Below are 13184 nucleotides of genomic sequence, written 5' to 3'. Positions count from 1 at the left end.
CTGAGCTCGCCAGCCTGCGGCCTCAGATAGGCTGAGACGGGAATGCGGATAATGCCCAATAAGGGTGTGGTCCACCCAGCAAAGTTGGCTGCTCAGAACAGTGACGCCTGGGCTCTGAGCGCCTGGCAAACAGGGGACAGAGGTTTCAAGGCTGGCAGCACAGGGTCTGCCAACCCATGTCTCCAGGGGCACCATCCAACCAGGGCGTCCTGGAGCGAGAATGACTGAGGGCTGGTGGCAGCCTGCACTTCATCATCCAGGCTGAGGGACCAGTGAGATGAGGGAAGGGCCAGGATGGGGCAACTGGGCTCCAGAAGCTTAAGTGGCCCACCCAGGTCACTTGGCTCAGGGGTGGGATCCCAGGGCTGCCACCTCTCCCAGACAGGTAGGCATCTGACTCAATCCCCACACTGACATTCCCTGCTGTGTGACCTCAGGCATGTGCCTCCACCTCTCTGAGCCTCCAGTCTCAAGGGGAAAATGAGAACACTATGTAACTACCTGAAGGATTAGGGTCCTGCATATAAATAAATTGTACAAATTAATAGAAGACAAATAACCCGATATACTGAAAAAGGGGCAAAAGATAAAACAGGCAATTCACAGGGGAGAAAACTCAAACGGCCGATACAGGTGGGAAAAGATGTTCAACCTCAGTAGCAAACAGGCACTACCATGAGATAATATTTTGCACCCACCAGATTGGCAAAAACAAAAAGGTCTGACAATTCAGAGTATTAGCAGGGCACAGAGCAAAGGGACCCACAGACACTGCTCCTCGGGATGAAGATGCATGAACGCCAGGACCCAGCAATCCCACTGTGCATGTGGGCGCAAGGAAGCAGCTGCTTGGGAGTGAACTGCTAGGAGCATCCTAAAAGCCCCCAAAGGAGCTGGAGTAAACAGGAGAGTACTGATAAATGGAATACTACACAGCAGTGAAAACGGACCGCAGCTACAAGGATCAACAGAGATCTCAAACGTGTACCGTCTTTACATTCAATACAAGATCTTGGGGAGTATTAAAAAGGTAAAAACATTCGAAGGTGCAGGCGGTTGGGGTGGGAAGGGGGTTGATTGCAAACGGGTGCAAGGGATCTTTTCGGGGGGTGATGGAAATATTATAAAACTGTGCTGTCATGATGGTTACACAGCTCTAGAAATTTACTGAAAAAGCCAGTGAACTGTACACTTGTAGCAGGTGAATTTTACGGTATGTAAAACATGCCTCAATAAAGCCATTAGAGAAGAAAAATTCTGTCTGTCAGTCTATTTTAGAAACGTGCATGGGAATAACACCATAGGCAGGACCCTGATTTTTGGGGGGCAAGTGTTGGGGAGCGCCACCGGGGGCTTTATGTCTGCACTATTTTATTTCTTAAAAAATAAAAATAAAAATGATTTGAAACAAGTCTGGCAAAAGGTAAAGATCTCATAGAGCCCGATGGTGGAAAGACAGAGCTTATTTTCTTCTATGTCTCTGTATAGTTGAAACATTGTATGAATAGAATGAGCAAGTATGATGTTAAAGGGCTGTTGTGATCACTAAACAGGCAGAGAGCTTAAGCCAGCGCCCGGCCCACAAGAACAGACCAAACTCCAGCTAGTATTACGATTCTTGCTGCTCTAACCACTGCTACCATCTCATTCCCCTTAACACCTCAAGACCTCAGGACAGAGCGGGCCGGCCCCCCCCGGGGACTCTCCCCAAGCCCAAGCACATCCCTCTCTAGTGCGGGGAATGGGACGATCCAAATAAAGCCAGTCAAACCTACAGGCAGGCCGTCTTCCTGCCCTCAAGCCGGAAGAGAACCCAGCCCGGGAGCATCCCCCAGGGTGTCACACTTGAAAGCCCCCTTTCCATTCATTCAGAGGGCCCTGGGCTCTCGGGCAGGAAGGGTGCTGGCAGAGAAGGCAGCAGCGCCCCAGGTCTTCACCTCTCCGCCTCTGACAGAGGGGGCGGCTCCAGGGGAGCCCTCTCCAAACTGTATCACCGACAGCACTGTCACCAAGCATCCCCACCCACCGCTGGGATCTCAGAGGCCCTGGCAGCTTCTGCCCCTGGGCCCACTGATGACGTCTCTGCCCACAGGTGAAGGAACCTGAGGCCGGGCACAGAGAGGACGCCACTCTGATCGTGGGGAAGACACCATTTCAGGTGCACAGGTGGCCCAACCCTGAGCTCCAGGTGCAGATCTCCGATGACATCTACAGCACCTGTGACTCCTTCCCTCGCAGCCAACGGAGAGATGAGCAGGTGGTGGCCAAGGCAGCTGCAAATGGGGAGGGGGTGGCGGGAACTAGGGGCAGGGTGACTGGAACTCTCCATGAGTGATCTGTATATTCTAACGCAGTGTTTGGGGGGGAGAGGTATATGTGATTTTGCCCCCTCCACCCTCAAATGTGTGGAGACATTTTTGGTTGTCACACTTGGGGAGGAGGATGCTACTGGCATCTAGCGGGTAGAAACTAGAGATGCTGCTAAATATTCTACAAAGCACAGCACAGCCCCCCCACAAGAAAGAAAGATCTGGTCCCAAAAGTCAAGTGTTGAAGTTGAGAAATTCTGCTCTAGAGGGAAGTATCAGTGTTCATAATTTGCAGATTATAGAAGTTGAAGCTCAGGGAGGTAAATCGACCAGCCCAAGGTCACACAGCAGGAAGTGGCAGAGCTCAAGACTGTCCAACTCTTTTGCTCATGCTCCCTCTCCAGAGTGGCTGGGCCAGGTTCAGAAAGGAGGGTACCAAATGGGATGAAAGTCCAGTCCATGCCAACAGCCGCCTCCATGCCCATTCCTTCCAGGGTGGCGGCCGGGGGGGTGGGGAGTGGGGCGCATGGCTTGAGAACAGGGGCGGGGGCCGCTGGTGGTTTCTGGTGGGTTTTGGATTCCCTCCCATCATGGCAGTAAATTTTCTCTGTTCCTGTGGACAACTCAGGCTTCAGTTAAACCCACTGCCCCTCTTCATCTGAGGAGCCCAGAAGGCTGGATAGAGGGGAGGGACCCCTTTGAATTGTAAGAGTCACTAAACCCACAGGCAGAAAAACAAGTTCTTGGTGAAATCACTGCCCATATGACTTCGGTATGTTCCCAATGAGAGTGACATGGACACCATGGGGTAGGGAAACCCACACACAGAAAAACAAGTTCTTGGTGAAATCACTCCGTGTGACTTCAGCACGTTACCAATCAGAGTGACACGGACACCATGGGGCGGGGAGGCAGGCATCCGACGGTGACGGAATGCCAACCCTGCCCGTCACCTGGTCCTTCGCCCCAGGAAGGGGGCACCCTAACTCACGTCTTACATCTCAGGATACTGAAGCTCAGAGGGGCACACAGCTAGCAAGTTGTGAGGCCAAGATTTGAACCCACATCCACACTTTAACATTTAGAGACTTGTCTCAGGGGCCCCTAAGAAGTGGCTGAAAGCTTAGAAAGATGCCCCTCACAGCTGCAGAACCTTCAAAAAACTGGCAGGCAGGGACAGGACCCAGCAGAGAATGAAAATTCTCAAGGCGGTCACAGATGATGGCGGATGTCCCGGTTTTTAAGGGGACCTTGTTAGGGAAACGGAGGGGGGTGGGATCTGAGAAGAGGTGCGGTCTGGTGGAATGCCACTTTTTGGGGTCCAACAGACTTGGATTTACATCCCTGCTGGGCTTCTAACCTCAGGCGAAGGACCTCGCCTCTCTGAGCCTCAGTTTCCTCCTCTGTCAACCGGGCTTGCGCGGCTCTGCCTGACCTGCGGCGATGGCAACGGGAGAGGCAGGAGGGAGCGCATCAGGGCGCCCAGGACTTGGTGGCTCTGTCTGTTCTGGTTTCGCCAGCTCATAGGTCCCGTGGGTGGTGGCGTGGAGAGCACCAGAGTTCCTCCTGTTGCCATGCTGGTAAAAAGTGTGCTCATACCAGCGAGGCAACTCAGCTACACACCCAACAGGCTCAAACAAGAAACCAAGATTTGGCAGCATTTGAAACAGTTAACCAAACAAAAAAAAAAAAAAAAAAGGGGAGAAAAAAAGACAATTTAGCTCAGCTCTGGAATCAAGGGAAACTTCACTCTATTTAAAGATGCCACAGGTCCAGGAAATAGCTTCCCACCGCCTGGCTCGGGGTTGAATAACCGGCTGCCCAGCCAATAACAATACAGCCTCGCACAGCACGCCCGCTCCGCAGAGCGTGGAGTGGATTCCCGGCCATCTCCTCTGGCAATTGTATAGGCCGTTCACGGAGGGCATGTGGATCTGCTGTATGAGAATGAGCCCCTTAGGAAAACAGATCCAAAGACGCCTCGCAGGGAGGCCAAGGAGCTGAATTCAGGCAGCCAACGCCCTCTGCTATTCATTGTTCTACACTTCTTTGTTAGGATTTTTTTCCCTCCCTCCTGCTCTTTTCCCCTTCCTGGTTAACTTCTCTGCAGCAAGGCGAGGCCACTGCCCCCTTCTCACCACCAGAGACACCACAGCCCCCTCCCTCCTGCAGACGGGCCACCCCCAGGCCTCCCCTGGGCCCAACATCCCACAGCCCGGGTATCCTCCACCCGGCACCTCTGACGTGGTCCCAGGGCCCCTTGGACCCCCGGATTCAGCTCCCAGGCTGCTAGGTGGAAGCCATTTCCCACCCGCGGGGCACCGTCTGCCCCAGGCCCACCTTCCAGAGGCAGGGAAGCCCTGAACGCAGCTCCCGCGTCCAGAACCTGCAGCCCCTTCGAGCCTCGACCTGCACATGTGCAAAATGACGCTACTGGCCCATTTTCTCAAGTCCTCCCAGCTCGAAACAAAATTCCCATTTTAGAGGGAGACACCAGGAGAAAACTTTCATACATTTTAAAACGTTGGGATGGAAGAGGGGGCAGGGACCGTTTCCTTAACCTTCCAAGGTGCAGCCCTCAGAGGATCCATTCCCAGTGGTCTCCTCCAGAAGGACAGAGGCAGGCTTGGCGGTCCCTGGAGGGGCTACCTGTGGCCGGGCCCGGCGGGTCCGAGCGCCTCCCAGACAAGGAGGGGCAGGGCCGGCGGCCCGAGAACGGGCGCTTCTCCCTCCCTCCCTCTGTCCGTCCCTCCGTCTCCTGCACCGGCTGGGGCCAAGCTTTTCCACGGACGGGCAGCACTGGGGTCGGGGTGACAAGCGGAGAACGGACAGGCGAAGAGGAGCGGCAGAGAGGCGAGTGGGGGCGCGGCGGGAGGACGGGATGGAGGAGAGCGGGGCAGAGGGGAGGGGGAGGGGAGGGGGGAGGGGAGGAGAGGGGGATCGGGCACCGCCGCGGCGGGCAGCGCAGGGGGCGGCGCAGGGGGCGGCGGGGGCAGGGCAGGAGCAGAAGTTTGCGGGGCCGGGGGTCCCGGCCGCCCGGCGGCGGGCTCGAGGGGGCGTGGGGGCGCACTCACATAATGCTTGTTGGGCACCCGCCGCTTTTGCACGTCCAGCACCTTCACCTCCACGATGCTGCGCCGCGGCGGCATGGCCGCTCCTCCGCGGGCCGGGCCGGGGCGCCGCGATCGCAGCCGGCCGAGCACGAGCCGCCGCCGCCGCCGCCCTTCGCTCCGCGCCCTCGGCCGGCCCGCCCCCGGCCCGCCCCTCCGAGGGCCCGCCCCGTACCGCCCCGCCCCGCCCCCGGCCCGCGCGGACCCGGCTGGCCCACGTCCGGCCTCGGCCGGGCCTTTGTGCCGGCGCCGAGCCGCCGCGGCCGGGGGAGGGGCCGGCGCGTGTCCGCGGCGCGTTCCCTGATTGACTGGTCGATTGCTTCCAGCGCTCCTCGCTCCGAGAGCCGCCGTCCAGCGCGGGGTTTGAGGGCCGGGCTCTCCGGTTCGAATTGCAGCTCTGCCGCTTATGACTCTGTGACCTTGGGCGAGTTGCTTAACCTCTCTGGGCTCAGTTTCTTCACCTATAAAATGGGCCTGGTACGACTGCCTCCCAACCAGGGCTGTCCTCGCGATTAAGCGCAAGTGGAGCCGTGGGCACTGTCTGGCCACGGTATAAATGTTGGCAGTAGTAAACCCAGCTCCACCCAACCCTGGGGAATCAGGGAGGAGCACGAGGCGGTGGCTTCTTCTCTGGGGTGTACAGTCTGAGAGATGGAGAGAGAGGGAGAGAAAAACCGCTTCCAATGCAAGGCGAGTGCAATATAATTGCAACAATCGCAGCGAAACATGGAGATAGGGTGGTGAGCGTGAGTTAGGGCCGGTGGGTTCTTGTTAACAGACCACCGCTTCCCAAATGGGGAGCAGTCACTCCACGCCCGGTGCAGGGCCTCCTGCTGTTCGGAATGTTCTCCGAATGCCCAGGACTGCTCCGGGTGGGAGAGGCGGTTGACCCGCAGTACAGGGGAGGCGACGGAGAGCAGGCGCTCGCGCCCAGGCTCGGAGGAGAGCGCCCACCGCGGTCTGGCCCCGGCGTGGTTCTCAGGTTGAAGCTGAGGGCGGCGGGGGCTGCCGCGTGTTCATCCGGAGCGCCCAGCCCTCCTTGGCCCCGAGGCATTCGCAGGAGGGTTGGCTGGACGAATGTCTGAATGAACGGACACGGCCCTGCTGGGACAGGGTCTTTAGGCCCTGGCCAGGGCTCGCTGCTAGCAAGCAGGACTCTTTCCAGCAAACTACCAGCTCCCCTCCAGGCCTGAAAGAGCCCAGGGCTCCCTCCCACCCTGGGGCCGAGGTCAGCCTTTGAAAGAGGGTGGCGACCGGAGAGGACACTTCTCGGCAGCCCTGGCCGGTCCGCTGGACAGTTTGCTGCAGACTCCCTTTGGAGCGGCCCCTCCCTTTGTCCCTCTGACTTCCTTGCAGGGTTTTACCACCCTGCTCTGGCCCTGAGGGCTGGCCTGTGGTACTTCACTGATGGTTCCCTGTCCTCTGCCTTCCTGTTGGGCTTGGCTGATGGGAGGCCCTGGCAGGAGGCTGAGGGCAGAGGAGGGAGAGGTCTGGGTATTCATTCCCCTAACTCCCTTCCCGCAGGGTTGTCCGTACCCTGGATCCGCCCTTCCCCGCTAAGGGTGGTAACAGCCCTGCCCTCGTGCCTCAGGTACTGCTCCAGCCCCTTTTGGTTCCCTAAGCCCTGCCACACCTTTGTAAATGGACCCTTTAGTAAACTTTCCTGCCGACCCGGTTGGAGGGTGGCATCTGCTTGGAGCTGGACCCTCACAGATGTAATTCCTGGAAGGCACCTTCTCCTGAAGCAGGATCGCAAGTCAGGGGATGTGGAAATGTGCAGAACCTTGAGGCCTGGCTTTTCTGTGCCTTTTACTCATCCTCTGCCTGAGCCCAGCCTTCCTAATAAGGCGTTGCCACAGGAGGCAGCAGCTAGAGGAAATCTGTGAATCAGCCGCTTCCCCGGTCCTCCCAGAGAGGCCCTGAGACCTGCCCCACTCATGTCACACACGGAGCAGCACAGCCGGGCCGCAGCCGCCTGGGTGTGTCCGCTCTGCCGTGGTGGCAGGCCTGGCCCGGGAGGGCACACTTTCCTCCCCACCTGCTGTAGCCACAGATGCAATGCCTGCATCTCTCCACACCCGTCCCGTGTCTTTCTTTTACTTTCATTGTAGTAAAATATATATGACATAAAATTTACCGTTTGAACCATTTGTAAGTGTACCGTTCAGCGGCATTAAGTACATTCACACTGTTGTGCAAACTTCGCCACCATCCACCCCCAGGACTTTTCTGATCTCTCAAGCTGAAGCTCTGTACCCATTAAACACTGACTCCCCACTCCCCCTCCCCCAGCCCCTGGCACCCGCCACCCAACCACGTGTGTGACCTTGGGCAAGTCATCGACCTCTCTGGAACTCCATCTCCCCATCTGTAGGATGGGATGAGAACAGCCACTGACCTCACAGGCTTGTTCCCAGGTCTAAATGAGGTACTACATGCAAAGCACGTGTGTTTTTGTTATTTTGCCACCAGCCAATCTGACACAGCAAAGCGTCTCCCTTTAACCTGCATCGAATTTCAAACCTAATTTTAATCCCAGCTGTCGCACCAGTTGCCTCCAGTTCCCCGAATCCCCCAGATAGAAATGACTTGTCGTCTTGAGAAGAAAATACATTCTTTTCCTCCTACCTACATGCCTTGGCATAAGCTCTTCATTTTCCCACCTTGTCTGCCAGTGACCTCTTAGTTGGCCTTCAAAACCCAGCTTGGATGTCACTTCCTCCAGGCAGCCCTGTCTCTCGGATATGCAATTGCTTCCTCCCCCGGCTGCCGCTGTGCCTTGTGGCAGCCGTCACTCTGGGCTGAAATTTGCCTTCTTATAGATCTGACACCTTTGCCAACGCCAAGCTCCCAGGGAGCTGGAATAGATCTTATTTGTCTCAACTCCCTCAGCATCTGGCACAGACCAGCACAGAGGGGCCCCAAGGAAATTCTTGTGAAATGAGTGAAGGCATCTCCATCTCCTTCCTGCTAACCTTGGTCCTCACCAGCTGTAATGGAGCCACGGGGACTGGGCCTGCTTCTGTCCTCCCTGGTCCTCTTTGCGCCAGGCTTGCCTGTCCACATCGCTTCTGGACACAGGCTTTCTACCTGACTGGTGTGTGGAGAAGGCAGGCCAGAGAGGAAGGTAAAGCTGCTGCCTTAGCAGACTTTCTTCCTCTGAATTCCTGCTCCAGAAGCGTGCTTTGCGAGCTCGAGAGCTGCAGACCATAGAAAATCAATGCTGGAGCCAACAGAGCTCAGAGTCCCACATGGCGGGTTGTTTGGGGGGAGGGCCACACACTCGAGCGGCATGGAGTCCAGCGACCAGCACTAGGTTCTGGTCTCTTTGCGATTTTTGGTGTGTGGCAGGCAGCACTTCTCCCCAATCCCAGCTCTTAGGATGGACAGCCAGGCCCGGGAAGCCAGGGCTGCTCCTTTGCTGCCTTTCTCCGTAGCTGCCTCTGAGAAGTCGGGCTTGTTTCCAGAGCAAAGGCAGGGGCCGTGGAAAGAGATTCTTTCCCTCCGAGACTGCTGTCTGATTGGCTGGCACAGCAAGATGCTCACAATTAACACGGCCAGGCCTATGAGTGCTTAGTGGCCAGGCACACGCAGTCCTGTGGAACAGACCCTGGGCTGTAAGGGGGCAGGCCTTAAAGCAGCGTTCCGCTGCCCAGGCTGCAGGCCAGAGCCCCGGTCGGTGTGGAGGAGGCTGGGGGAAGTACATCTCAGGGGCTGGAGGAAGGAGATCACAACTTTCTTCCTTTCTTATTCTCTCTTTTCCTGGCTGTCACAGTTACCTTCCTCCTGAACGGAAAAGCTCTGCTCGTGGTCCTCCCCTGCCCAGAAACCCTCACTGGCTCCCACTGTCCACAGATGTTCATGGGCTTTAGGTTGGCATTCAAGGCCTTGGTGACCTGGTCCCTTCAGTAGTGCTTTCATCTCCACCTCCTGTGTGTTTATAAATTGTATGTAGATCTGCCTTTCCCCTTCTTTGTAAAGGGATGTGTGTGTGTGTTGTAATGGGAATTTGATTGAGCACCTACCCAGTGCTACGTATAGCACCAGACCTTCCATATCCATTTCTTTATCTAATTTGCCCAAAATCTGCAGTGTGAGTATTATTTTTCCTACTTTCAAGTGAGGAAACTAAAGCTTAGAGAGGTTGCCCAGGATCATAGCACAGGAAACTGGTGAAGCTGGAGCCTGAACTCAGATGTCTGGGGCTGCCTGGCCCGTGTTCTTTCCAGTGAAGCCAGAGCTCCCTTCAGGATGGGACTGGTGTCTTCTTAATGTTTGTGTCCACTCGCCCCATGAAGTAGACGCCCTTCTGCTGTAGACCGAGTATGAGTGTCCCCCAAAATTCACATTGAAATCTAATCCCCAAAGTGCTGGCATTAGGAGGTGAGGTCTCTGGGAGGTGACAAGTCATGAGCGTGGAGCCCTCGTGAATGGGGTTGGTGCCCTTATGGAAGAGACCCCAGGGAGCCCCCTCGTCCCTTCTGCCACGTGAGGACACAGCGAGAAGACAGCTGGTTATGAGCTAGCAAGTGGGCTCTCAGCAGAATCCAAATTGGCATCTTGATCTTGGAATGCCCAGCCTCCAGAACTGGGAGAATAAAGTTGCTGTTTATAAGCCAGCCAGTCTAAAATATCCTGCTACAGCAGCTGAACGGACTCAGACACCCGCTAAAGCCTTCTCTATCCGCAGCCAGATGGATCTTTAGAAAAGGCAATTAGATAATATCTATGAAGGCCAAGTCCTCACCACTTAAGGCCCAGGAGGACCTGGCCTTTCACCTCAGCCCATCTTCTCCCCTTGAAACACCCCCCTCCAGCCACTCTGGCCTTATTTCCATTCCTAGAACACTCACCTCTTTGCACATGCTGTTCCCTCATCCAGGAATGCTTTTCCTTCAACTGGCTCATGCCCGTCTGAAGGCCTTAGTTTAATCATCGTCTCTTCTGAGGCCTTCCCTAAAGTAGCCCCACGTCTCTCTCTGTGAGTATTTCCTTCATGGCACTTATCACTGTGGTCATCCTCTTGTTTATCTGCCACCTGGAACGTCTGCTCCACGAGGTCAGTCCAGTCTGTCTCGTTAGTTCCTATCCGCCAATCCGTCAGCAGTTGTTGAGTAAATGAGTGGCCGTCTGTCCCACGAGAAGGGCAGGGCCTCTGCTTGCCCACAGTGTCCGACCCTGGTGCCTGCCGGCGAGCGTTTGTGGAAGGAATGACCAGAGGAGTGAATGGATGCCTGAGTGTGTGAAAGATCGTACTGATCACAAGCAGTTTGGGTTACATTTCAGGTCAATGGGCACATACTCCACAGGACTGTGGGGGGCCATGCCTGGCGACTCCCACCTTCTTCACAGAACCTGGAGGCGCTCGCAGACAGGCGGAGTGTGTTGAACCATGGTCACAGCCACTGAGGGCTCCCCAAAGTCAGACTGGGGCATTTCCTCATTCAGCCACAAGGTGGCGGCCTGTTGTGGCCACCAACACACCTGACCCCCATCCTGTGTAATGACCCCCAAGGCTTCCCACACCCCACACCCCAGGCTCCCAGGAGACTCTACCTGCTTGGTTACCCTATAAATGTGTTCCATTGCATAGGAAGGTTATGGTTCAGCCTTCCTTAGTCAGATAAGTGTATCAGAGGGTGATCCCAAAGTGTGGGTAGCTCATGGGGCCCAGTTATGCATTCACTGGTATTTATCCATACATGTATTTATCACCCGTGTAAACAGTATTATCAAGTGCCTAATGTGTGCCAGGCACCGTAGGAGGTGCTCGGGACGTATCAGAGAACTAACAGGTGCAGGTCCTTTTTCTCGTGACGCTCATTCTAGCGGGGAGAGACAGTAAGGAATAAACGTAAGCGATAAGGAAGTGGTACAGCCCGTCAGAAGGCAAGAAGCATTATGAACAAAGTAAATGTAGCGCAGGCTGATGGGGACTGGGAGGCTGGGGGAGGGGGCACGAGAGGCAGTTCTAAATAGGGTGGAAGACGTAGGCTTCATTGGGAAGTGACTTCGAGAGAAGACTGGAAGGAGGTGAGGCCACGAGCCCTCCAGAAGGTGCAAAGGTGGGAGAGTGGCTGGCGTGTCCTAGAACAGAAAGGAGGTCAGTGTGGCTGGAGGGGAGGGGGGAGGGAAGAGAGCAGGACGGGTGGGGTCAGAGCCGTAACAGGGCACCAGGTTCCACAGGGCCTTGCAGGGACCCTAGGAGCTCTGGCTTTGACCCTGAGGGAAATAGAGAGGGCAGCGTGACGTCTACTAGGATAAGAACACATTCAGCCCTTCTGGGCACACGCGTGGATTGTAGTCTTCCACCCCCTAGAGTTCAGAGTGGGGCATGTGATTTGCTTGGCCCCTAAAATGTGGACAGAGGCAAAGAGTTTCACTTCAGGCAGAAGGGCTGCGGGGCATTTCACCTGTGCTGTGCCTGGCGGTGCTCCAGATAGTGGCTGCTCTGTGCCTAGGTCCTGGAGAGACTGCGATGATGCTCTGGTCCGAATGTGTCCCCCAAATTCAGATGTTGAAACCTACCCCCGAACGTGATGGTCTTAGGAGGGGGTGCCTTTGGGAGGTGATTGGGTCCTGAGGGCAAAGCCCTAATGAATGGGATTGTTGCCCTTGTAAGAGAGGCCCCAGGGAGCTCTCACGCCCCTTCTACCGGGTAAGGACACAGTGAGAAGTCTCCCACCCGTGCTGGCACCCTGGTCTCAGACTTCCCAGCCTCCAGACTGTGAGCAATAAATTTCTGTCCATAAACCTCCCAGTCGGTGGTATTCTGTTGTAGCGCCTTGAACAGACTAAGGCAGACGAGCAGGGCCGCTCCAGACCCGTGTTGGCTGTGAGTGTGGAGCCAGACTTTTGCTGGCTAGGCGGCTGGGCTTTCTGGCGTTATTTTGCTGCAGCATAACCAGCCTATCCTGAGTGCTGGGAGCAAGGAGAGAAGGGGAAGAGCCACCAGGGGTGACTGTACCCACCCAGCCGAGAGGGGACGGTGGCCTGGACTGGGGGTTAGCGGTGGAGATGCTGAGGATGTGGCTGGATTCTGGATATGGTGAATTTCACCTTGTGGGGTGCTGGCTATTTTTATAGTCGTATAAATGTTCTTGAACTTTGTTCTGAGATGCAGCTAAGTTATTTGAAAACAGTTCAATCCATTCGGATCTCGCCTTTATGGTTTTTAGGCAATACACCAAGCTGTATTTAATCGAGGGTTAATTTTTTCTCCCACGATTGAGGCAAGATCCTTCTTAGAAATCTAAGGGATGCCCAGAGTTATGAGATTTCCACTCCTGCTGCCGGGACTGGGCACTCCTCTGGGGCCTGTGTGAGCTCGTGCACACGTCCCTCTGATCTTCAGAGGTAGCTCTGCCCTGGCCGTGGATAGTTCCCTCATATGCCCGTGCTGCTGAGCACTCAACTGCACACTCGATGGGGACCCGCTGCACGTCTCTGGAGCGCTCTCTGGGAATCTTTTTCTCTCCGATGCTTTGTGCTGCAAACTCTAGCTGCCTTGGCTTCTGCTATACTCCCAGCTCCTTCTCTGCACCTCAGGCGGCAGCCAGGGTTTCTCTTCCCTGAGCTGTGATCAGGGCATCGTAGGGTTCCCCTCATTTGTTTCTTGCCCCTCAGGAGTCACTGTCCTTTGTTGTCTCATGTCCAATATCTTGATTGCCATCGTTTCATGCATTTAGTACCATTTTTTGAGTTGTTGCAGGTGGGAAGGTAACTCTGGTCTCTGCTATGCCATCTTGGCTGGAAGCCCTGCATG

General features: G+C 55.7%; 1 protein-coding gene across 2 annotated transcripts in view; it reads right to left on the bottom strand.

Moving 5' to 3' along the window:
• SH3PXD2B (SH3 and PX domains 2B) overlaps positions 1-5569 on the bottom strand; it is a 95186-nt gene extending 89617 nt beyond the window's left edge. For both annotated transcript variants that reach the window (XM_044777669.2, XM_070517087.1), the window contains exon 1: positions 5384-5569. In XM_044777669.2, coding sequence (XP_044633604.2) covers positions 5384-5458 — 75 coding nt within the window. In that variant the 5' untranslated portion in view covers positions 5459-5569. The remainder of the gene's footprint in view (positions 1-5383) is intronic.
• Positions 5570-13184: the final 7615 nt, after the last annotated feature.

This window comes from Equus asinus, chromosome 9 (genome assembly GCF_041296235.1).
Source record: "Equus asinus isolate D_3611 breed Donkey chromosome 9, EquAss-T2T_v2, whole genome shotgun sequence".
Taxonomy (NCBI): domain Eukaryota; kingdom Metazoa; phylum Chordata; class Mammalia; order Perissodactyla; family Equidae; genus Equus; species Equus asinus.
Note: the sequence above shows the minus strand (reverse complement) of the source record. Positions and strands in the feature narration are given on the sequence as shown.